General features: G+C 34.0%; 1 protein-coding gene across 2 annotated transcripts in view; it reads left to right on the forward strand.

The window, feature by feature from the left end:
• The window catches only part of UHRF1BP1L (UHRF1 binding protein 1 like), a 72,707-nt gene that overhangs the window by 41,100 nt on the left and 5,803 nt on the right, over window positions 1-25,804 (forward strand). For both annotated transcript variants that reach the window (XM_045826378.1, XM_045826377.1), the window contains 11 exons: window positions 3,028-3,111; window positions 4,569-4,751; window positions 5,194-5,312; window positions 8,228-8,369; window positions 12,219-12,412; window positions 13,689-15,184; window positions 15,730-15,848; window positions 19,243-19,385; window positions 20,070-20,220; window positions 22,112-22,365; window positions 22,710-22,818. In XM_045826378.1, coding sequence (XP_045682334.1) covers window positions 3,028-3,111; window positions 4,569-4,751; window positions 5,194-5,312; window positions 8,228-8,369; window positions 12,219-12,412; window positions 13,689-15,184; window positions 15,730-15,848; window positions 19,243-19,385; window positions 20,070-20,220; window positions 22,112-22,365; window positions 22,710-22,818 — 2,994 coding nt within the window. The remainder of the gene's footprint in view (window positions 1-3,027; window positions 3,112-4,568; window positions 4,752-5,193; window positions 5,313-8,227; window positions 8,370-12,218; window positions 12,413-13,688; window positions 15,185-15,729; window positions 15,849-19,242; window positions 19,386-20,069; window positions 20,221-22,111; window positions 22,366-22,709; window positions 22,819-25,804) is intronic.

Below are 25,804 nucleotides of genomic sequence, written 5' to 3' on the forward strand. Positions count from 1 at the left end.
GCACTTGTGTTTTCAGCACGGTGGTTTGTAGTTTTCTGACCCCGAGTGCGTGTAAACACAATTGTGGAGCTGTTTAAAACTTCTTGTGTCTCCTCCTCCCAGTACTCTAAAATTTGATTAGAATGCTAAATTTCAGTTAAGAAGTTTTTTTTCTTCTTTTCTCTTAGCCTTTGTTTCTTTAATTTTTTATTATTAAATACTGTGGAATTTTATTGTTCAAGTACAGTTTTCTGCCCTTTCCCTCCACCCCTCACCACCACCCCACCATCCTCACCTCCCTACCCTGTTTCCACCCGTCCTCGTTTTTGTCCATGTGTCCTTTATAGTTGTTTCTATAAACCCTTTACTCTTTTCCCCCCATTATCCCCTCCGCTCCCCTTTCCCCTCTGGTTATTGTCAGTTTGTTCTTAATTTCAATGTCTCTGGTTATATTTTGCTTGCTTGTTTGTTTTGTTGATTAGGTTCCAGTTACAGGTGAGATCATATGGTATTTGTCTTTCACTTCCTGGCTTATTTCACTTAGCATAATGCTCTCCAGTTCCATTCATGCTGTGGCAAAGGGTAGGAGCTCCTTCTTTCTTTCTGCTAAGTAGAATTCCATTATGTAAATATACCATAGTTTTTGATCCATTCATTTACTGATGGGCACTTAGGTTGCTCCCAGACCTTGGCTGTTGTAAATTGTGCTGCTATGAACATTGGGGTGCATAGGTTGTTTTGGATTGGTGTTTCAGGGTTCTTAGGATATAATCCTAGCAGTGGAATTGCCGGGTCGAAAGTCAGTTGCAATTTTAGTTTTCTGAGGAAATTTCATACTGTTTTCCATAGTGGTTGTACTATTCTGCAATCCTTCCAGCAGTGCACTAGCGTTCCCTTTGTTCTACAACCTCTCCAACACTTGCTTATTGCTTTGTTAATGATGGCCATTCTCACTGGTGTGAAGTGGTATCTCATTGTGGTTTTAATTTGCATGTCTCTGATAGCTAGCAATGCTGAGCATCTTTTCATATGTCTCTGGGTCCTCTGTATGCCCTCCTTGGAGAAGTGTCTATTCAACTTCTTTTTTAGTAGACAAAGGTAACAGGGTAGCAGGAAGCAGTTCTTGGCCACTTTGAAAACCTGTGCTCCTCCAATCTAAATTCTAGGGCATTTCTCTGTCAGAGAGTGTCCCTGGTCCATAAGTGTGGGAAGGGTTCAGTGGGTGGTCCTGTCTCTAGGACAGAGGCTCTTAGATTTTGGTGAGCATGAGGATCAAGCTGAGGATTTTTTAAAAATGAAGATAGTTGACCTGTGTTCCTCAGCCCTAAATCAGAATCTCGGTTATGAAAATTGTTGCCTTGGAGCAAAAGAGAAATAAAAATAAAGAATTCATGGACAGGGACAACAGTGTAGTGATTACTGCGGGGAGGAGGATGGTGGAAGCAGAGGAAGATAAAAACAAAAAAAAAAAAGAAAATTGTTGGTCTGGACTTCTAAAGCTGAGAGAGTGAATATTGAGAGTGATCCTGGATAATTAGCAGTAGAAATTATCTTGCCTTCATTATATAAGGCTACCAGATCAAAAGGTGGAGCATAAAAGGTGAGGAAGATTTGGAATATGGAGAAGGTTTGTTGTTCTTCCTTTGTTCACTGTTGTGTCATTTGGCATAGTTGGTGATTTGGAAGGAAAATCTAAAAAATTCAAACAAACCAAAATAACAAAATGAGAGGTCATAGTTAAGTAATAAGCAAAAGAACAGAGAAAACTTTTTGAAGCTTTTTGACATTCCTTACTTTCATATTCTCTCAGAGAATAAACTGAATGATGTCATTTAAGAGAAAACCCCTCAACCAAAATATCTTCATTATCATACAGATCCATAATTAGTTCTCTGCTATTCTGAAGTACTGAAAGTTCTGAAATGTTTCTTCTTAGGGTTGTGAAAAACTTATTTGCTGGAAAAACTTGACCTAAACAAATACATTATTAATCATCATCTTTATATTACCCATTAGTGTAAATATTTGAATTTTGCTGTGGAATTGCTTTTTTTAAAAAAAAATTATTTAGTTCTGCCTCAGAATCTGCTGGAGGTGTTACACGATAACCTTGTGTATATATACTTTTACTTTCATAAAATATTTTAGAAGTTCTGAATTCCGAAACATTTGGCTCTGGGTTTGTTTGTTCATTTTTCTTTTTTAATTGGTAAAGTGTAAAAAAGTGACTCATCTTTATTTTTCCCAATGAGGTTCCAGTGTCCCATCGTGATTTAGACATAACCTTTCTCCTGCTGCATTAATAAGGGTGTTGGGCTGCGAATTAAGTTCCATGTTCAGGGTTTTAAAATGAGTGGTTTTAGATCTGTACTAGAAATTCTGCTAGTTCAATAGATTAGAGTTAGCAAATGAATAAACAGTGTGTACATAGCTGTGTCTTATTTTGTATTTGATTTGCCTGTACTGTTTGAAAATTTTATTTTTTATGCTGGAGTTACACTGGCTTATCTACTTCTAATCTTAATATAGCTATATGATGTTGGACAATTTGACCAACCTAATAGACTCTCTTTCTCTTCAGTAAGAGGCAAGATGATAGAATGTAGTGACAAATATTTCTAGGGTTCAAAACCAGTTCTACACTTATTGGTTATATGAGCTTCACCTATTTTACTTAACTTCTTTGTGTTACAATTTTTTATCTAGAAAATGAGCCTAATAATAATGTTATCTAGCTCATAGGATTCTTACGGAGAACAAATGAGTAAGTATACCTAAATTATTTCAAATAATGCCTGGCATATCATTAAGGCTGTAAGTATAAAGGCTATGCTATTGCATCCTCATTTTTTAGCCTATTACTTTGCAAATGATAGGGGCTTAATACTTATCAAATTGAATCGCATTGCCTAAAAATCCTTAAGGTTTATCTGTGATAACAGAGAGACCTGTATTATTGTTGGACTGTAGGTATGATAAATTAAGTGTTTCAATATTTGCTTAACATTCTTTTCTTTTTCTCTCAAATCCATCTTTTTCTTTTCCCAGAATCAAATAGGCGTATTACTGGAGGAGCTATGCAACTATCTTTTACACAGCTCACTATAGATTATTATCCTTATCACAAAGCAGGTGTGTATAGCAATTTTTTAAAAATACATAAATCTTGCTTTCAATTTATATAGCAAATTTATTTCATTTGTTTTATTTTGTTTTAATTTAATTTTAAAAGTAAAAAGAGATCAAAACACTGGTTATTTTCCCCCCATAGTACCTTACCAAGAAAATATAATTGCCATAGAGAATATTCGTGCATTTTATATTGAGGTTTAGGTAGATTGTTAGAAAGTGTAATTGTTAGATATTGGTAATATTGTAAATAATTTAAAAGTGGTTTTTTTTTTTTAAGATTTTATTTATTTATTTTTAGTGAGAGGGGAAGGGAGGGAGAAAGAGAGGGAGAGAAACATCAATGTGTGGTTGCCTCTCGCACACCCCCTACTGAGGATTTGGCCTGCAACCCAGGCATGTGCCCTGATTGGGAATCGAGCCAGCAATACTTTGGTTCACAGGCCAGCACTCAATCCACTGAGCCATACAAACCAGGGCTAATTTCAAGCTTTTTAAAAACGAGAACACAGAGGACACATATTTGTGCTATTTTGTTAATTGTGACAAAATTATTAATCAATGTGTTTGAATTTTTAAGTGATATATTTAGATATTAAAAAATAAAAAAAATATATAAAGCCAAAGGGTAACAGTGATTTTTAGCTAAGATGTAGGAGTCCATGAACTTTTTAAAAACTTTTTTATGTTTTCTAAATTTTATCAATAAGTAAGATTTAATAGGGTCCTTAATAATTGAATATTGATGGATTCTTTATCCCAAATAATAAAAACAATAAGAATGTACATTTTTGGCCAAATTAAGTAATTTGACCTTACACCTATCTCTGCATTTTGGTGGCATGTGGCTTTTTGTTTTTAATTCAAACAAATAACTACAGTGAGTTTTCTGGGTTACATATACCTAAAATATTTTTAACTATAGAAATCATTTGTATTGGAAAGTAAAACTTTCAGTTATGAAGTAGATTTTATTTTCTTCATCTTTTATATACATATTACTTTCCTTAGTTGCTACAGAGAAACCTAATATCCTGATGTTTATCTTGAGAATTTTTATTTATTTATTCAGTTTTTAATAATCCTCATCAGTTTTATGGATAAGTTTGTTAATCACTTTACAATAGATCTTTGATGAAAAGACTGTTTTCTTTGATGATTGAGCATTCAGTGAATGTTCACTAGCAATGCTGCTTCTGATTGAAACTTTGAGTGATGTCTTACCAAGGGGAGGGTCTACATAGAAACCCTCCCTGATTATTTCCTTTTGACCTTTTGACTTTCTTTCCCTCTATTCTAAATGTTTGCTCATATTTTCTAGGAAGGTTAAGCAAAGGCTGTAAATTTATTGGAAAATTGAAGAATCTCTTGAGAATATGAATAAATCTGATTAGAAGCATAACAGAATAAATGAAAATTGTGTACTTTTTAGTGAAGTTTCTTGTTTATTCATTTTATAGGAGATAGCTGTAATCATTGGATGCATTTTAGTGATGCAACGAAGACAAAAAATGGATGGGCCAACGAATTGTTACAGGAATTTGAGAGCAATGTTGAAATGCTTAAACAGGCTATAAAGGATCATAATGTAGGTTCACCTCCTAAATCACCAACACATGCCTCTCCCCAGCACACACAAACAGGTATTTTATCGATAACAACATTATGTCATTTCCCTAACATTAATTGTGTATGTGTTCATAATATGATATTTTCTGTAAATAAGTATTATGTTTAATTAAATGTATAAAAATTCTGCATTTTATTCAGACCATAGGCATAGAATATTTTAGACTCTTTAATGACTAGTAGATTTCTCTTTTTAATGATTATTTCAGACAAAAGTTATGTGTGAATATCTTAAGTGTGATATAAGTGTGATTCCTGTTTAAAGAATAATCATCATGAAAAGGTAATCATCACAATTTAACATTTCTGTATCAGTTTACATATAGTGTTTCCATATATATTATCTCATTTGAGAAATCAGAGTTCATCTGTATTTCTAGCAGCTGTCAGAATAGTGAAAGGGTGACTGTTAGAAAAAAATTGCAATAAATTGAAAAGAGTTTTTGTTTCTCACAGAGAGAGATGCAGCTCTGAAAGGGACTTCCAGAACACCTTCAGTATTATCTCAACAATCCAAAGCTAAGTTGATGTCTAGTTCTCTTGTGGTTAGACTTGCAGATTTCAATATATATCAGGTATGTTTTACTTTTTAGGTTAAATCTTCTGATAAATACATTTAGTATCTCCTGCAACTCTTATAAACTAATGCCACCCTTTTGTTTAAAAACATTTGACCAAATTTGTGAAATGTGTAAACTAAGTAGGACAGAAAATATCAATTCTTTAATTTTTATGTATATAGTTTTCTAGGATTAGCCACAGTGTGAGGTTAAGGTTACAGTGCTTTAGATTGCCAAATCTGCACAAGACTTCTGATACCAACTGCAAGTTCAGGGGTTTCCATAAACTGTCCACAGATTCAAGAATTTACTGGAAAAATTCACAGAACTCGTTGGAATCAATCATACTCAGAGTCACATTTATTAGAGGAAAGAATACAAATTAGAGCCACCCAGAGGAAGAGAACATAGGGAGGAGTCTGGGAGGGTTCTAAATTCAGAGCTTGCTTTTCTTCAAGACACATTAGCCTCTTGGCATGGTTGTGTAACAATATGTATGAAATATTGCCAACCTAGTTGAATTCAGTCTCTAGGTGGTTTAGTACCAGGTGACCCAAGGTATCCAACTTCTAAACACTACTATGGCAAAGTTGGCCAGTCCCACTCTGAGACATCTTGTGAGCATAAGCTATCACTTGTGGCCCCAGGGGTCTACCATAAATAGGAAATTCCAGTAGTTTAGAATTGCTTCCCAGGAGCAGGGACAAAGGCCAGACCTCTCTTTGTAGTCTAGATTCCGTATCACACAATTGTTTTAATGGAAGAAAGTAGGATACCTTTTGCTTTATCAAACTACCATGTATTAGCTATACTGTCAACATAATTTTATAGCTAAGATTTCTATGTCCCATTCACAACTAAAAATCTTACTCAGGCTGTAATCTTACAATATAGTTTAACCTCATAGTTCTTGAGACTAACACAATAGAGTCTGTTATGATTTGAATGTAACTTCAACTCCTTAACAGTTAAGGAGTAGTTACATTTATACAGTCCTAAAATTATTTTGGCCTGTTGAAGGCAACCGTGAGGCTGATGTAGCCCCCGGTGAAAATGAGTTTGACACCCCTGCAATGCACTATATGACCTATTTTTAAAAAATAAAAGAAAGGATTTCAGATGTATGTTAGCATTTATGAATTATTCTCATTTATTTTGATAAGCCCGTGCCTTTGAGACTTAGTTTTATTTGAAAAGTTTTCATTTTACTTAGTGGCTTTCAATTGGGGCCGATTTTGCTCCTCAGGGAACATTGGGGGACTAGTCTGAGAACAATTTTGGTTGTCACAGTTGGAAGGGGTAGCTACTGACACTGGTGGGTAGAGACCAATGATTCTCTTGAACATTCTACAATGTACTGGACAGCCTCCACAATGAAGACTTATTGGGCCCAAAATGTCAATAGTGTCAATTTTGGGAAACCTTGGTTTAACAGTTTTTGTGCTATTACTTCCTTTTTTACATTCTATATATAATGCATCTCATTTAAAGCAGACTTTAAATTATGAGATTTAATAAATTCAAATGGTAATGAGTTACTCATAATCTCAAATGATTGAAGGTGAAATACAGTAAAGAAATCCCACATACACAAATATACCAAAACAAAACAAAACTAACCGGGAGGCAATAAAATAGTATGTTCGTTCCATCTTGAATAACTTTTTAACTATTAAAGGAAAAAATAAGCTGTTGTCTATAAAAATAAGTTGACACTTTGAGTCAGAAAGGATTTATTTCCATATATACAGAGAAAAGCTTCTTGATTAGATAATGTAAGAAGGGGACTTAAATTTGTAAAGACTACAAATAATCAAAAGGTTTGAGTAGCAATTTACACAAGAGAAAACATAAATAAACCATTGAAAAAGCATTTAACTTTGTATGAGAAATATACATGTTTATTGAATGAATGAAAAAAATAACCTTGAGATACATTTCTGGATCTACTAAGAAAGCATAAATGAACGAAATTGATAAAACTATTGGTTGAACTTTGGGGGAAACTAGTATATACATTTTTAATGTAATTGTAAATTATCAGTTTTGGGGATAACCTTAAAGCTAATAGTTCTTCTTGTAAAAATACTTTAAACTATTTTAAGAGGCATTTATAATTATATTACTTTTATTGTAAAATATACATAACAATTTGTCATCTTAATTATTTTTAAGTGTATGATACCTTGGCATTAAGTATATTCACATTGTTGTGCAACTCTCACCACTGTCCGTCTTCATAATTTTATTATTTCAAACTGAAATTCTGTATATAACTATATTATTTCTCATAATAAAGAAATTTGGGTAGAGAATTATTATACAGTACATAGTGGAGAAGCATTCTAGTCCTGAGGACTTAGAACCGTGTTCAGACTCTGTCGTTTACTTACTTGCTTTATCTTACAGAAATATTCTGTTATTTTAAGGCTCGAAATGATAAGTTTGCAAGGAATGTTGTACAGCGTTGATTTCTGTAATTGATAAGAATCCAAAGAGGTGATTGTTTTCTGAATAGTTAATTTTAAAACGATTTAGTGTGCACCCTGACTGGCGTGGCTCAGTGGGTTGGGAGTCTCCTGCAAACCGAAAGGTCGCTTTTTAGATTCCCCGTGAGGGCACAGGCCTGGGTTGTGGGCCAGGTCCAGGCGGGGTGCACAGCTGATGAGTGTTTCTCTCGCGCATCAATGTTTCTCTCCCTCTCTTTCTCCTTTTCTTCCCCTCTCTCTAAAAATAAATACAGTCTTTAAAAAAATGCCCAATAAAAATAATTTAATGTGCAGTTAAATACATAATAAAGTTTTCATTGGAAATTAACTGTTAATTAATTATTGGAAGCAGTTTTTAATACTTTGATGTCTGTGTTGCATAAATTCTTTGGAAAGTGCCTTATTCAGTGTTATTTTAGGAAACTTACTTATTTTTTTCAGGTCTCTACAGCAGAACAATGTCGTTCTTCCCCGAAAAGTATGATTTCTTGCAATAAAAAATCCCTATATCTTCCACAAGAGATGTCAGCTGTCTATATAGAATTCACAGAATATTATTATCCTGATGGAAAGGATTTTCCAAGTAAGAGGGTTTCCTATTTTATTATTATTATTTGTCCATTACTTGGGAAGTTTTTTTTTTCTTGCCAAGTTCCTGACTTTTATAAATGTGCAAAAAATAAGTCCATTGTTCTTTACTCTTGTTGTTATTGTATGTAGTATACAACTGTGGGATAGAATTTTCATGTATTATTTTTTCATATGTTCTTTTCCCTCACTAACTTGTAGCATACTTGATGTCAGGAATTATGTAGAATTCACACTTCATTTTATCCCTGAGTTTTGACACATTTTTTTTTTAAAGATTTTATTTATTTTCAGAGTGGGAAGGGAGGGAGATAGAGAGAGAGAGAAACATCAGTGTGCGGTTGCTGGGGGTTATAGCCTGCAACCCAGGCATGTACCCTGGCTGGGAATCGAACCTGCGACACTTTGGTTCGCAGCCCGCGCTGAATCCACTGAGCTACACCAGCCAGGACAACACATTTTTATACCTAGTAGCTGTTTGTTTTATTAAAGTTAGGCCATTTATAGAATAAAATTTTTTCCTTCAGCAAAACTCCATTTATATTTCTGCTATATAAAGTAAAACACTATATTTCATTGAAGAAATGAATAATGATGTTATCCCTTTAGCTCCAGAGAATTCTTTGGGCTGGTTTTTAAAGCCCATATAATATACCTTGGACAACTTTTAGCACTTGAGTTAGAAACACTGAATTACATGAATTTTTATTTGTAAGCTATTTTGGCTGCCTAAAGTTAAAATGATTATGTATCTGTGTTCTCTGAATATTAAAATTATGTGTTACTTGTCTTGGTTTATCTGGGAGTCCTTCAAACTAAAATTTGCCTTTGTTTATGTGGTACCTTTTTCATTATTATAATTAAAAATGAAAGTTGAGGGGAAAAAGTGTTTAAATGAAATAAGTTATGTTATTTGGAAGACAGAAATTTTATGTCTTCTCTTAAAAGTGGAACTCTGGGATAGATTGACCTACTTTGCCTGTCTGTTTAATATTGACTGAATGTAGGCTTTTAGTTTCAAAGGGAGTTTCTGATGCTCATGCCTTTGTTGTTATCTAAAAAGAAGGTAGCCTGGGCATTACTTTGGAGAAACAGATGTGGAACTATTTTACTTCTTTAATTTTTGTTTGTGCCAGACTTTTGTAATCTAATCCTTACCATTTTATGCCTTTCAGTAGTCTTGTATATTTCTCATATGTTTGTTTCTTCTACCTTCCTGACTAAAATAATGAGAAAATTAAGATAGATTCAAACATTTGCTCAGCACCTTATGAAGAGTAAAATGGCACAGCTGAAACTCACCCATGGGTCTTTTAAATACAAGTTCATTTTCCCCCCACTGTTTTCCCGGGACATTCACAGCCGTTCTTTTGTAATTGGGTAATCCTGTTGTTTCCAGCCCTTTCCCACACTCCCAAAATTGTTTTCCTTAAATAATGCATCATTGAACTAGTGATTTTTCTTCAGAGTTAAGACTAGTTTCCAGGATTTCTAACGTCTAATCCAGGTTTATTTCTATCAGCTTTTTAATGTGTACCAGAAGAATTATCCCATTCTATAATCGATACATTTTTTCCTGATAAAAATATAAAATTTTTTCCCAGCAGTTTATCCTAGCCCTCTAGATAGCTGGGAGTGGATGTTTTAACTCTTTTTAATTTAACTTTCTATTATGGAAAATTTTCAAACACACACCAGTGTAAAGAGGGTTGTATGTTGAATCCCCATCTATAGGCATTCATTTTTAATCCTCATGTTTCATGTCTGTGTTCAACTTTAAGAACATAACATTTTAAATAACTATAAATGCAATATGTTAATTATATTAGAAAAAAGAAAATGCCCAAAATAAAAAATGCCCATGAGCCTATAATTTCGAGACTACTCCTCCCAAAATGTCAATGTATTAGTTTGCTAGCACTGCCATAACAAAGAACCACAGACTGAATGGTCCGAACAACAGAAATTTATCTCTTCACAGTTCAGGAGGCTAGAAGTTCTAAATTATAGTGTGGGCAGAGTTGCTGCCTCAGACCTCTCTCCTTGGCTTGTTGATGGCCATCTTCTCATGTGGTCTTTCCTCTGTTCGAGTCTGTTTCCTAATCTCTTCTTGTGATACATATCGCATTGGACTAGGGCCCGCCCATATGAACTCATTTTTACCATAATTGCCTCTTTAAAAGCCCTGTTACTATATACAGCCACATTCTGAGGTACTGAAGATTAGAACTTCAACATATCAATTTTAAGGGGACATAGTTCAGATTGTAACAATAAGTAGAGTGTTGGTAGTTCTGTTTTTAATGTATGTTTCTTTTACATATTTGATTTATATCCTGTTTTTTTTTTCCCTTAATGATAACAGCATATTTCTGGTTTCTACAAGTTTATTTTGAATGTCTTTAATGGCCACATAGTAATCTATTTCATAAGTAGACCCCTATTAGAAACTGCATATTCATCTTTCTACTGCTTAGTGCATCAGGTTTCTTCCTCTGCCTGAGATCTGCGGTCAGGGTTCTTCTTTCCTTTTGTGCTCTAGCCTTGGGGACTACATTTGCTGTCTAGTGTTCTCTGTGGCTGTCATCATCACTTATTCTGTTCTTGAGATGCCTTCTTCTTTCTTTCCATCCAGAGTGTGACGTGACCTCCTCAGCATCCCACTTCCTTGCTATTTCCAAAAACCAGCTTCTCTATCTACATCCCTAGTGAATGTCTCTGTTGGACTTGAATTACAATTTCTCTGCTTTCATGTCTGTCTATGAACTTTTTTTAAGGGAAGGAACCATGCTCTGTTTTTTAAAATGAATTCTTTGTGCTTAACACAATATACAAGATATAGTTGGCATTCATTGAATCTTTGCTGAAAGAAAAGGGAGTGAGAAAAGAGGAAGAAGAGAAGAACGGAAGGAAGGAGAGAGAAGGGAGGGAGGAAGGGAGGAAGGAAAAGAAAAAAGAAAAGAAAGAAATCCTGTCTATTCAGGATTTGTTATAATGCTGTTTCTACTGGTCCCATCCCTTGGGCTTATTTTTCTTAAATTAATAAAGCTGAAAAGTTCTAGATATGCATACTATTTGCTTTCATAGCAGTAAATAGGCGTGCATTTTTGGAATAAAATATCTTCATCATGGTGATCTAAAAATGATACTGGCTTTATGATACAAATATATGTGGCTTTTAGGAAGTGATATATGCTCCAATTGTAAATATTAGTTTAACTTTTATTTGCACTTGAACATTTGTCTAACCCCTGGGCATTCTAATAGTTTGGGGAGCTATGAAAATGAGTGTATTCATTTGATTACTTCAGAGATACTTGAGTTTTTACTTTGCACCAAGCACTATTGTAAATTTAGGTAGGATTAAGGGCAGAGTAAAACTATACATGGTCCTTCCTTTCAAAGAGATTTGCTTGGTTTACTAGTTCTTTCATTGTGGAGGATTCAGATTAAGATTCAGATAGTAAAAGTCCTTACAGAAATAAGTGACTAAGGATCATAACTAATATAATAATTTATTTAAAAGGTAAGGTTTTTTGAAGTTTGCTTATTGGTGACTATAACATTAGAAAAAGAAATCCAAACAGTATTTCCCATTTAAACAGTTAGTTTTAGATTCAATTGTATATTTTTCAATTAGTGTAACAGAAAAAATGATTTTTGTCTATCTAAACGTGTTTGCTGTCACCTATATGTGTCACTTTAATTTTGTAAATAACATCTGAAAAACTTTTTACCTTAATTTAAAAAGAATAAAATGTGTTAAAAATGTCTTTTCTGTTCTCAGGGAAGATTTAGAACTATTGGTTTATTAAAAATCTTTTTAAATTTTTTTTCTCTACAGTTCCATCTCCCAACCTTTATAGCCAGCTGAATGCACTACAGTTTACTGTGGATGAAAGAAGTATTCTATGGTTAAATCAATTTATATTGGATTTAAAACAGAGCCTTAATCAATTTATGGCTGTATACAAGTTGAATGACAATTCAAAATCTGATGAACATGTTGACATTCGAGTTGATGGCTTAATGCTAAAGGTACCATATAAACAAGTGGCTTCAGGAACAAAACCATTTTTTACAGAAGAAAAGTTAACACCATTACAATTTCCAGGATTTAAAGGGGCATTCAAATTTAACTCAGCTTCATTGTGTCTTAATTTTGATTTTTAAATTTCAGTTTTAATTTTCAATTATAGAAGCTTTAAGAGACTTTTTTCCCTGCTTCTTTCACTTTCTTTTAGTTTTTTTCTTTGCTCATCCATTTGGAGGTAAGCAGTAGAAGTAAAATTTACATCAGTCATTTTGTTCCTACTTCTTACCAGAGATGGTAAAAATTTTCTTTTCAAGAGGGTAAATAATGCAATGAAGCTTTTAAGTTAAATTTGTGTTTTATGTATTCACATTTTGTTAATAATATCCAAAGATAATAGAAAGTTGCTCAGTATTACAGCCAGGTGATTGGTAATCTGAATTCCATGGACATTTAAACTTTAAAGAAAGGAAATTTAAAAAAAAAAGTAGAATAAGACTTGGGCATGGATGGAAATTTAGTGTCGCTGGTAGACTAAATTTATGTACTTTTAATTTCTCTTCTGTAAATTGAGGTTAATAATTAGCAATCACATTATAGAAATGTTTAAAAAATCTTATAATATTCACTGTAGAGACACATTTTATAACACTTATAATTTAAGATACAGTTATATAATGATCTTTTACATTTTCCGAGTGTGGCCAGTGTTAAAACCAGTCACTTTTAACTCTTTGATGTGAATATTTTAAGGATTTGGGTTAATTATCTCTGGAAAATTATTTTAGTAATTGGACCTATACATTTATTAATACTTTTCTCCCAAAGACATGATTCTAATGATATCTGTTGAGTCATTCCATTTACTCATCTATTTATCCCCCAAATTGCTTGAATCTAAAATATCCTAATAAAATTTTTTCTTTTTTAAACTTGACACTTTCTTCTGTATGCTCATAACAGAGTAAGCATTTAGTAGTGCTGGTTTGATATAATTTTGTTCTTTTTATTTTGTGATATGTAGTATGCAAATGTATTTTTATGTTGTGTACATTTTTCATCATTTCTGTTTGTTCTTTAACCTTCTCTTAGTGGCAGATTATTTAAGTCTTTTATACTCAGTTTAATAAAAAGATTTGGGGGAGAGAAAGTTACTGTTTTATATCTGGTTAGGAAAGTAGTATTTTGGGTGGGAATGTCAAAAAGTATTGTTTTTTACTATCTTATCTTCAAAATACTGTGGATTGTAGTTAGACTAGATTCATATGTTTTCTCTTCTAGTTTGTTATTCCTTCTGAGGTGAAATCTGAATGTCATCAGGATCAACCGCACGCAATTTCTATTCAGAGTTCTGAAATGATTGCCACAAATACAAGGCACTGTGCAAACTGTCGACATTCCGATCTAGAAGCCTTGTTTCAAGACTTTAAAGATTGTGACTTTTTCAGTAAAACATATACCAGCTTTCCCAAATCTGGTGACAATTTTAATCTTCTGCATCCAATCTTCCAAAGACATGCTCATGAACAAGATACCAAAATGCATGAAGTTTACAAAGGAAACATTACTCCCAAGTTGAATAAACACACTCTTAAAACTTCTGCTGCCACAGATGTTTGGGCTGTATATTTTTCTCAATTTTGGATAGATTATGAAGGGATGAAAAGTGGAAAAGGACGACCGATAAATTTTGTAGACTCTTTCCCTCTTTCCATTTGGATTTGTCAACCCACAAGGTATGCACTGTCTCAAAAAGAGCTGCAGACTTGTAATCAAGTATCTCTAAACACATCACAAAGTGAATCTAGTGATTTGACTGGCCGATTAAAGCGGAAAAAGCTCTTGAAGGAGTATTATAGTACAGAGTCTGAGCCCTTGACAAATGGTGGTCAGAAATCTTCAGACACATTTTTAAGATTTTCCTCTTCATCATCAGATGCAGATATTCATGTCCTGGTTCATGTTCATAAACACATCAGTATGCAGGTCAATCACTACCAGTATCTGTTGCTGCTTTTCCTCCATGAGTCACTCATTCTGCTTTCGGAGAACTTAAAGAATGATGTAGAAGCTGTGACTGGCAGTCCTGCTAGTCAGACATCTATTTGCATTGGAATTTTACTTAAAAGTGCAGAAGTGGCTCTTTTGCTACACCCAGTGAATCAAGCAAATACTCTCAAGTCTCCTGTTTCTGAAAGTGTGATCCCTGTTTCTGATTATTTGCCTACAGAAAATGGAGAGCTCTTGTCTTCAAAGAAGAAACAAGTTACTAGTGGTATAAATCAAATTAGAAGTGCAACTGTTAATCATAAGTCAGACAACAGATCTATGAGTGTTGACCTTAGCCATGTCCCTTTGAAGGATCCTTTGCTTTTTAAATCAGCTAGTGACACAAATCTGCAAAAAGGCATTTCTATTCTGGATTATTTATCAGATAAAAATTTAGAGAAAATAAGTGAAGATGAAAGTAGTGGAATTCTTTGCAAAAGTGGCTCAGGGGAAATTGGATTAGAAACAGGCGACAGAAAGGATTTATCTTGTACAGATTCAAATAGTGTCTTAAAATACAGAGAAGATTCAAGGGTGCTGCCATTTGATAATTATGGTAATCAAAACATGCTTTCAAATCGTGTAACTAGTAAAGGAAATGAAGCCATAGAATCTATCTTTAAAGCTGAAGATTTGCTTCCAGAAACAGCTTCACTCTCTGAGAACCTGGAAATTGGTAAAGAAGAAGCACCCACAGTTAGAACACTTAAATCACAGTCATCTTTAAGGTAACAGTGCACTATTGGAATGGGAGGCATGGTGTTTGGAGTGTGTGTGTGTGTGTGTGTGTGAACATATTTTGTTTTTGGACCGAAAACCTCATGGCAAAACATGACATTGTGAGAGTTAACACATGGAAGAGAAGGTTTTTCAAAATATGAAAATATTTCAGCTTAGACTTATATAATTAAAAAACTACAGATAGTGTATACTCTCTTTTTCAGACTGTAAGACTAACCTCCCCCCACCCCCCATTTGGGAGGAATAATGGTTATTAATGCTGCTGTTGAGTTCTGTTTACATTTACATTGGTGAAATATTATGCTATTAAATATGTTACCACATTTTTTTGCTTCAAATTTTTTTTTCCTATTTTCTTTGTCTAAAACTTAGGTACGTCTTATGGTCCAAAAACATGGTACATATTTTTATTTTGTTAGAAATATTTTTAGAAATTTTGACCTTATATGAGATGATTTTCTAGTAGTTTTGTTTGTTAACACCTAAAAGAATAGTGCCCACCAAATCTTGTTCCACTCCGTATTTCTTATAGGAACAGGAAAAGAAGCTCCTCTCAAACCTCGTTGGATACCATTTCACTTGACAGCATGATATTGGAGGAACAATTATTAGAAAGTGATGGAAATAATAGTCATATATTCCTGGAAAAAGGTAAAGCAATACAGTAAAGAATTTATTTTACATGTACACACACAGAACACACATTTTTTAGAAGTGACATTTAAGTAGTTTAAGTATTTTTAGTTATATTCAGTAATTAATTACATTGCCTAAAAGACATTTTATTTATACACACATACATGCACAATACACAAAGACTCTTGTACCTAATTTTATAATAGTTGCTGCGTTTAACCAGATACTTTTCTCTCACTCTCTCTTTCCCTCTCTCTCTGTTTTGTGGCTGACTCTAACTCTTATTTGTATTGTATATACATCATAAAGCAGACAGCATTAAACTACTAGCTCTCTTACAGAGACATCTATATCTGGAATTTTGATTAGGTGACCTTAATTAGCAGGATAGGTTCTCAATTATGTGGTCCTAGGACTGGAGTCCAGACTGGATCTACTTATTTCCACACCAGGATTTTCTTACTTATATGATTATATCTGATGGGACTGCATGATTGCCATTTTTAAAAATGTTTTTTAATTTATTGATCAATTTGAGAAAGAAAGAGAAATATTGATTTTGTTGTTCTACTTGTTTATGCATTCATTTGTTGAATCTTGTATGTGTCCTGACCAGGGATTGAACCTGCACCTCCTTGGTGTATTGGGGCAACATTGATATTTGGCCAGGTACAGAGGTTCCTAATGTCCCAGTAAAGACCACTAGGAATGACTTAGAATTACATGCATTCCAACCTCTAAACATTGGGGACTTTGTGAACAGGAATAAAAGCATGGGCACGCAGTAGTTGTCCCAGACACTGAAGCCTAAGGGACAAGAGACACATACAAATTACTTTGTGTATATAGAGTCATAAGCCTATTGGTAGTTGAAGACATCTTCATCTTCAGTAAGGAAAGACTCATAGCTTCATAAACTGAAGCTTAAAGAAATTAGTATACAGCCAGGAAGCAGTAGAAGTAGATTTGGAACACAGCTAGTCTGACTCAAGAGCCTAAGCATTTAACCAACCAGTATGCTGTACTAGCTCTCTGGACATGGGAAATGTCTAGAGAAAAAAAAGCCGTGATCTAACCCTGTTATAGGCAATTTATGGCAATATCCTTTTCAACATACTCTACCAATTAAATGGAGAAGAGGTACTAATGTGGGTCATAAAATCTATATTAGATCCACAGAGCTCAATTGCTCATTCCTCTGCCCCCTTTATGGTTTTAAATCCTACTTTAGCAGAGGATTTATGTTCTGTGATCAAAATTTAATTTAAAAACAGTGTCCCTTTAGAAAATATCCCTACTTGGTCTCAAAAGGCATCAGTGTTTTCTTGTTATTGCTGAATATTAAATCATAAAAGTGACTGTCACTCAATTTGGAAAATAAAGACAACTGCAATTTTAAAAATAAATGAACTACAGTGCTCCACAATCTAGTAATATCAGCTGTCATTTATTCTATAAATTTTTATATGTATTCACATATATATTTGGTATTATATGAACATACATGATTTTTAACCTTTTTATCACACATATGCATTTTCTAATATTATGTAATGAAATGACCTTTAATAATTTCCCAGATCCTGGATGCTTAGATTGTTTATAGTTTCACAGTTATAAAATGTTATAATTAATATCATTCATAAAGTTTGCTTGCATTTCTAATTACTATCTTAAAGTAGATTCCAGCAGTAGACTATTTTTAGGATCTAGAAAAAGATCAAGGCATTATTTCTGTGTGTCACATTTAAATATGTGACTGTATAGTCCTAATTCTCCTGAAATGTAATAATTTTCTTTATGTCACAGGAATTGTTTTTCATTAGGAACACTCTTGCTTTGTTTTTTGTTTGTTTTAATTTTTATGTGAAATATATGAATATGTTCTCAGTGTAAAAAAGAAGACATTATGGAAATACAGTGAAAAATGAAGGTGTCACTTTAAACCACCCTCTCTCTGTCCCTTGATGCCTTACCCAGAAACATCTGAACTTTTGGGATGTACTGTATACTTTCAGGCCTGTTCCTCTACATATGTATATGTTTATACGTATATACTCTAACATATCTGTGTACAAATAGATACACATGTGTAGGTATGTTTGTGTACATATTTTTGAATATATTTACATGTTTATATGGAGAAACAAAGACATGCTGGGCTGCGACCCCACCACAGGCACGTATCTAGTCCCCCCACTTCGATTCTTGTCGATTTTCAGTTCATTCTTCATTCCATAGGAAGAATACTCTTTTTAAAAATGTAAATACTATCATGTTGATTTCCATTTTAATCCTGATAACTTCTCACTGCTATAAGGCTAATAAGTTTAAAAACCTTAATGTTACTGACAGTGCTCTGCGATATGACCCTTGCTTAACATTTCTGCTGTTCTCCTATGTGCTTACTACACTTTAAATATACTTTACTATATTCAGTCTTTTTTTTTCAGTTTCTTCATGGTGACAATTTTTGTTTCCACTGCAGGGTCTTTGTACTTGTGCATAGAGAATGCTATTTTTTTTTTGTTTGTTTGTTTGCTTTAACTTAGTACTTTATCATGGAAGCCTCCTTAACCCCTAACTATTAGGAACTCCCTGTAAAATGGGAGTTTATCATCTCCTCATGCCATAGGAGTATTTATATACATCTTCCCTGGCACTAAAAATAGTTTTATTCATTCTTTCAATGGATAATTTATTGAGCACCTACTGTGTTGCCAGGCACTGGGTTAGAAGCTCATTATATAGTAGCAAATGTAATAAAAATAATGAGATCATGTTTTGTATGTCTTTGGTTTTTCTAATCTAATTTCTAATGATTTATTTTAACAGTATTTAAAAAGTGTTGATCTGTGACAGACACTTTAAGAAATATCTTTAACCATAGGAATTTGCGAAACACTGAAATATAGCACATTGAGGAATTAAGGCAGGTAGATAAGGATGGGGAATGATTACATTGATGATAGTGGCATCAACTTCATGTAGAAGATAATTAGAAGTTACTTTAGGGTACTGAAAAGAAAAATTAAGGGGCAGAACTGGACCTGTTGGATATAGGACGGAGTGAAGGGCCCCCCGCTGGCTGACCATGACCCTGCTAGTTCCATAGGCACTGTGCTTGCATGGATCCAGAACACGGGCTGCGGTCACTGCAGTAGATTTCTTGTTATACTGTCTAAGTTTAGGGCTTAAGTATCTCTGACATCTTATTGTGGGAAGTTAGTCCTTATTACAATATTTGCTAACAAATCACAGAATAATCTTTCTGTGTTTGTTGTGCTTTAAACAAGGCTATGTTTAGGAAAGAGTTAAGGGATAGCCCATCTTGGTTAGATAATGGTGATGTTTTTGGATCATCTGTAAAACTGGCTTAAATTTATTAGTTTATTTTGTACTATTTCAGGTATTAAAAAGAATTCGAGTACAAGTTATCAGAGCCCAGCAGACAGTGCAAGTGCTAGTGTAAACCTGCAGAACTACGGAGAAGCCTCTCCAGATGCCATCAGTACAGCTTCAGAGGGCGCTCAAGAAAACCATAACGACCTGGTAAGCGTCTCAGAGAGGCTCTATGAAGAGAAATGCCTCCAGCTTCTTCTCACATTTAATATGCTCATATTTTAAGACAGTGTGTAAGATGAATTGCCTTAGATTGCGGGTGATTCACTTTGTTCTCTCTTGAAAATTCTCTTTCTACCCTTGAAAATTCTTCCCTCTTACTGATTTGTTTTCCTCTGAATTTTACTTAAAAAAATTTTTGGTTTTGTATTGAGGAGGGAAAGTTCTATCTTTTTTTTTATCTTTTATTTTTCAATCTTTAGTTTCAATTTAAATCTACTTTGAAACCATTTGATAGTAAGGGTGGTAGTTTCTATGAGGGGCTTTTTACAGAAGAACTATATTACTGGTTTACTTGAGCCTTCTTCACCCAGTGAAATATTCTGTGGATGACTTAGAGAATGTGTTCAGCTTTTAATGGAAATAATTTTACACAGAAATGTCATGTAATTAGTGTTCATGGTCAAAAATTCTTTTCTTGACTGAGTAAGAGGAAAGGGAGCTGAAGTTTATGACTATAATGTAAGAACCACATTAATTTGATCACAAGTATATATTTGGTTTATTAGGCTACATTTGTATTTTTAGAGGTTATAGTATTAGTTTCCAGTGCTATTTTTAAAATTTTGTTTTAATTACTTGGTATACTAACATTATTTATGCAATCATTGTTAGATGTCCGTCGTGATGTTTAAAATTACTGGTGTTAATGGGGAAATTGACATACGAGGAGAAGATACAGAAATCTGTCTTCAAGTGGACCAAGTAACACCGACTCAGTTGGGCAATATCAGCCTTCGGCATTACCTTTGTAATCGTCCAGTAGGTGAGACTTTAATATGACCTAAACTTTTATTTTTCTGTGCATATGACTTTATACATATGTATTATTTATACATACTATGTATACAAAAACCAAAAAATGACTGAACATAGAATTTTAAAACTAGACTGTTGTTCTATATGCATCCCTACCTCTTCTCAAATTGTATAATTTTAGATATTTCCAGTTGCACAATTTTTTTTTTCACTTTATAGCTCACTTAGTACCATGCTCTATGACTTTTTCATGTTCTTTTTAACCGAGGAATTCATTTTGAAATGCCTTGAATGTATGGGTTGTATAGTCAATGCTATCTAATACCTTATTTTTCCCAGCTTTCTCATTTGGTTGTTAGAAGGATAAAAAAAACAAACAGGAAGGGAGAAAAAAAGGGAGGGAGGGAAGGAAAAGGAAGGAAAGGGATACATGGAAAAAGAAAAAGAGTATAGCATTAACATTTCAAACATTAATAGACATATGAACAAAGATTATATTTGATTGCTTTTGTTTGCTTGTGTTTGTTTCTCTGTAATGTGTGGATTTTGGGTTCCTTTAATAGGAAACCTTCATATAATAGTTTTATGGCATAAGAAATAGTAGGGAGGAGCGGTTTTTGACTAATGAAGATTTTGTTTATTTCAACTTGAAGTAAATACTCTTTTTGTTTGAAGTTATTTCTGGTTCTCAGCTCCCTGGAGTGTGTATTGGTGTATGTATGTGTAGATATAGGTATAGATCAGTAAAAGATAATGTAAAGTAACATTTACTGAATTGTTTGTTTCTAGTAGCTCTTATTTTTAAATAGGTTAATTAACTTGTATTTTTCTTGATATGGGAAAAAACACATCTCAATACATATTCACATCCATGCTGAAGGAAAAGAAGCATTTTCTGTCATGAATTTAATTAGTGGGATCATCTTGTGAGGACCTACAGGACAGATAAGTTTGATTCCTCAGTAACTGAAACTGCTTTGCCTTTCCAAAACAGTTAGTTAGCTTTAACTCATGGATTTTATGAATTGTGAAGTGGCTATTTTTCTCTTTGGTGCTAGAAAGCTTATTTTTGGTCAGCCTTTGGTACAGAAATTTAAATAATGTTTTGAGTTTTCAACCCTCCTACCTAGTTTTCCCTCTTTCTTTTTATCCTTATTTTTTTTCTGCTTATGTTTTTTAAAATCTGATTATGCCATGTGCATGCTGTCTCCTATTCTTTTGGGAGGTAGGTAAAATAAAATAAATAGTTATTACCATAAGGGCCAGTTTAATTCAGTGGTTCCACTAGAAAATTTTCTTTTTTAAAATTACATATTCTGTGGATGCTTTATTGAAATTCTAAAATATATTTTTGAACTTGAGTATTTATATCTCTCTAAGCTACATGAAGTTCTTTTTTGGAACAAGGCCAAAATGTAAATAAATGGAAATATTTAATACACAGTTTTAGTAAGGAAGGTGCAAAACTTCCGTCTTTCGTGACTTCTTGAGAAATGGCTTAGGAGTCACTTTAAATGCCATGATGGTTTCTGCATGACAGTCATCCATTATGTTACAGATGTATAGAATTCTGCATACTTAGGCACACTCTTAAGTATCTGTGGTATGCATGGTATCAGATTTATATCATGGCACGTTGTTTCATGTTACCAAAAAATAGAAAATAGAGACAAGTCAACATTGTTGCAATAGAAGATTATCTATAAAAATTGAAAATAGGATGGTACATGGTATGTTGTAAATATACTGTAAATATCACTTAAATTACAGGTAAATATTAAAACTGTATTATTGCTTTACCATTGTATAAAGTGACAATAACCTCTAATGACAAATAATCGAGATTGACATTTTTTAGTAGCATCACAATTACAATTTTATTTGTTCTTTTTCTGTAGGTTCCGATCATAAAGCAGTTATTCATTCCAAATCCTCTCCTGAGATTGCTCTGAGATTTGAAAGTGGGCCTGGTGCTGTAATACACTCTTTGCTTGCAGAAAAAAATGGATTTCTACAATGCCATATAGAAAACTTCAGCACTGAGTTTCTTACATCTTCTCTTATGAACATTCAACATTTTTTGGAAGATGAAACTGTTGCAACAGTGATACCAATGAAGATACAAGTTTCTAACACAAAAATAAATTTAAAAGTATGTTAATATTTTCACATTTTTTGTATTATAAGTATTCACTTTCCTCCCTGAACTTTGGTTCATGCCTGAGCATATGCCTTCTCTGTAACACACTTGACCAGTGTTTATTGAAATGAGTGTGTTAGTCTTTGTGATGGATGATGTAAAGATTCTTCATAGAAATTAAAAAAATATCAAAATAGAATGGGCAGTTTTCTGTCTATATTAACTAAAGCATATAAAGATGCATTTCTAACTCATTAAAAGTGTTGACTGAAGTAATGTTTTTTAAGAAAATAATTCCATTAACTTAATCATTTACTTTAATAACAACATGCTGGTACTCTTTCTCTCTCCTGCAGGATGACAGCCCTCGCAGCAGTGCGGTGTCCCTTGAACCAGCTCCCGTAACCATCCACATTGATCATCTTGTGGTGGAGAGAAACGATGATGGCTCTTTTCATATCAGAGGCACGTATGAAAAAAACAGTTTAAGTGAATACTTACCAAAATTTGAAATTAAGTTATTTACATGCCGATTGTTTTCCATCACTATTATATGTGTGTGCCTATGTAGGAATAGATGATTGAGGGACACTTTCAGTGCATTGTAATAAATATCACCTATGTATGGATCTGTACCTCAGAACTAACTCACCTGTAGTTTACAGGTATCTGCTTTTGAGAATTAAGAAGAGCTTTGAGTGAATGCTTTGAATGACCCAAATTTCTCAAGTAGCTTGTTCAGAAATTTCAAGATATGCTGTTTTTTTCCTCCTTTGAGGCAAATTTACTTAGCAAGCAGGAGCATTCAAAATAATCTCATTAGTAGCCGTTTCAAAAATTATTTGTAGGTATTTGTTGATGTGATAATGGCAGTTTACTAAATATTTTTCTTCACTCCTTTCTTCCCCACCCCGGCCCCTGCCCTGCCCCACTGCCATATTCTAAGGTATACTAGCAGCTGTTCTGGATGCGATTAAAGTTCATCATGAAGGAATAGATGCTTTTATACCTGTTTTGCTGCTTATACTACTTCACACTTCTTGGGAAAGTCTTTAAAACAATTATCGATTTTGCAGTAAAGACTTTAAAGAGAACTTGAAATAATTTTTCAGAAAATTTGAAAGGCACATTATAATTTCTTGTTCCAGTAAAATGTAGCTAATTAGGTAACTATTAACAAGACTACCAGTGAGTGAAGAAGACAGAAAGTGTTTGTCGTTGTGTGTGTATATGGTGTGTGTGTATATACCATGCCATTTATCATTAATTACTTTTCATAGTAGTATACTGGCTCTCAACATTTTTTTCTCCACAACACACATAGGATCTGGCATATTCTCATCTGGAACAGTGGCCATTATGGCATCAATTCTCAACCAAAAAGGTTGTGAGGAAGGGACTACCTCTCGATAGGTTATATCAGACTGTATCTTTAAAGGTCTATGATGAGCAACTCTTTGCCATACACACCCTTAAAATTATTACCATAATGCTTCCTAACTTGGAATGTGGGAAGATTTATTTGATTGCTAAACCTAAAGAATGGTAACACCTAAATTCAGAAGACTGTCCATATGACCAGAAAGGAAAAAGGAACAGAAATTTTCTGTTTGAATGAACAGAGAACTATTGAAGTGTATGAAGTCAAATATTTATTAAGCACCTACTGGGGTACTAATAATTCATACTTGAATAATGCTTCCCATTTTATAAAGTTCTTTTACATTAAATATAAACTCATTCTTACCATAACCCTTTGTAATAATTAAGGCAAGTATTGTTATCACCTCTGTTTTGCAAATTACCGTAAGAAATTGAAGTTTGGAGAAGTCGGGTGACTTGTTCCAGATGAAAGAGTTAGAAGTGAGTGGCAGGTCCCGCACTAGGGAAAAGTAGATGTTGCTGCAAGGCACTGCAGGTTTCATCCTTCAGGGGCATAGACTCATTCATCAAAATTTGTCCTGAAAACTTGAAAGAAGAACCTCTTTTAAAGCAAGTGTAAGGAAATGTGTCTTTCTGTAGCAACAGACTCCAGTCGCCTGTGTCATTCAGAGGTTCTCTTCCCATTCCTTTCCAGTCCCCCCGTGTTTTTGCCTTCTCCACCTTCTTGCCTCTTTGTCCCCGTTCCCTCCCTGCTCATCTCCCCCTTTACCTCTTCTTACTTACACACCCCTCTCCTCCTCTTCCATCCTCCCTCCTCTTTCTCCTCTCCGAATCTCTCCTTCCTCCTCTCCACACTTCTTCCTCTTCTCTCCCCCTTTTCTCTCCTTATTCTACCTCCCAGTGATCAGTATAAAATAGGTTTTACAGTTGTTTAATCAGAGGCTTTTTCATTATTCTCAGAATCCCGTGAGTAGTAAGATGTAGGTTAAATAGAAAAGGTCCTGGAGCTTCTGTTATCCTTACTACAGCAAGGTAACTCAGCTTTTATTTTTAGTTTATTTTAGTGTTTTAAGTCATATTTACTTTTTTAAAAAGTTTTGTTTCTTTAAAAGTTTGAAAACCAATGACTAATCAGGTAGTACTTTAGGGATGCTATTAGTCTTTTGAGGTTGTTTCCTTCTGGGAATCTTTTTAAGCGGGGGTGGGGGCGGGGAATTATGTTGAGCAGAGAGTACTCTTTCATTTACACAATCCAATTTGACTTAATATACTGCTATTCTCTCATTCCATGTAACTTTACTGAACTTGGCAATCATGACACTCTATCACAGAAGTGAGAATAGGACCCAGCTGGGCCAATCAAAAGATTTCAGCCCTTGGGACATGGTGACTAGTAAATGATTTGATTGTGACCCAAGCATTCTGAGCCATTTTTTGTGAATTGAGGAGGACACTAAGGGGTCACAGGCTGTGAAACTTTCTTGAGTCACCAGTGGCTACCTTTGCTATCATATGACTGAACCAGCACAGAGAAAAATAAAAGTGGACCTAAGATGTAGTAGAGTCCGGTTCCTAAAGTGATTCCCCAGAGGACACATGAATCCTAGTATCCAGCCCTGCCTGAACCATCATCCCTTGGATTTCTCTGTTAAAGAAACAAATATATTTCTTTTTTAAAAAGCAAGTTTGAGATGGTCTTCTATTACTTGTAACCTAATGTCCTCTGTGATCCAAAAAGTAAGAAAAAAATGTTGATGTATAAAGATGTTCCCTGCCTTTTTTTGTAATTATTTTTAATAAAAATATTTTTGAGATATAATTCAAATGTCATACCATTCACACAAAGTATACAATTTAGTGGTATGTAGTACGCTCATTAATGGTGCCACCATCATCACGGTCAGTTGCAGAACATTTTCATCACCCTCAAAAATACCTCTGTCTACTAGCAGTCTCTTCCTGTTCCTTCCCCAGCCCAGGGCAACCGCTAATGTGCTGTCTGTCTGGGGATTTGCCTACTCTAGACATCTGATATCAATGGAGTTACACAATGGATGGTCTTTTGTGA

Source organism: Phyllostomus hastatus, unplaced genomic scaffold (assembly GCF_019186645.2).
Source record: "Phyllostomus hastatus isolate PE091 unplaced genomic scaffold, TTU_PhHast_1.1 phas_scaffold_755, whole genome shotgun sequence".
Lineage (NCBI taxonomy): Eukaryota > Metazoa > Chordata > Mammalia > Chiroptera > Phyllostomidae > Phyllostomus > Phyllostomus hastatus.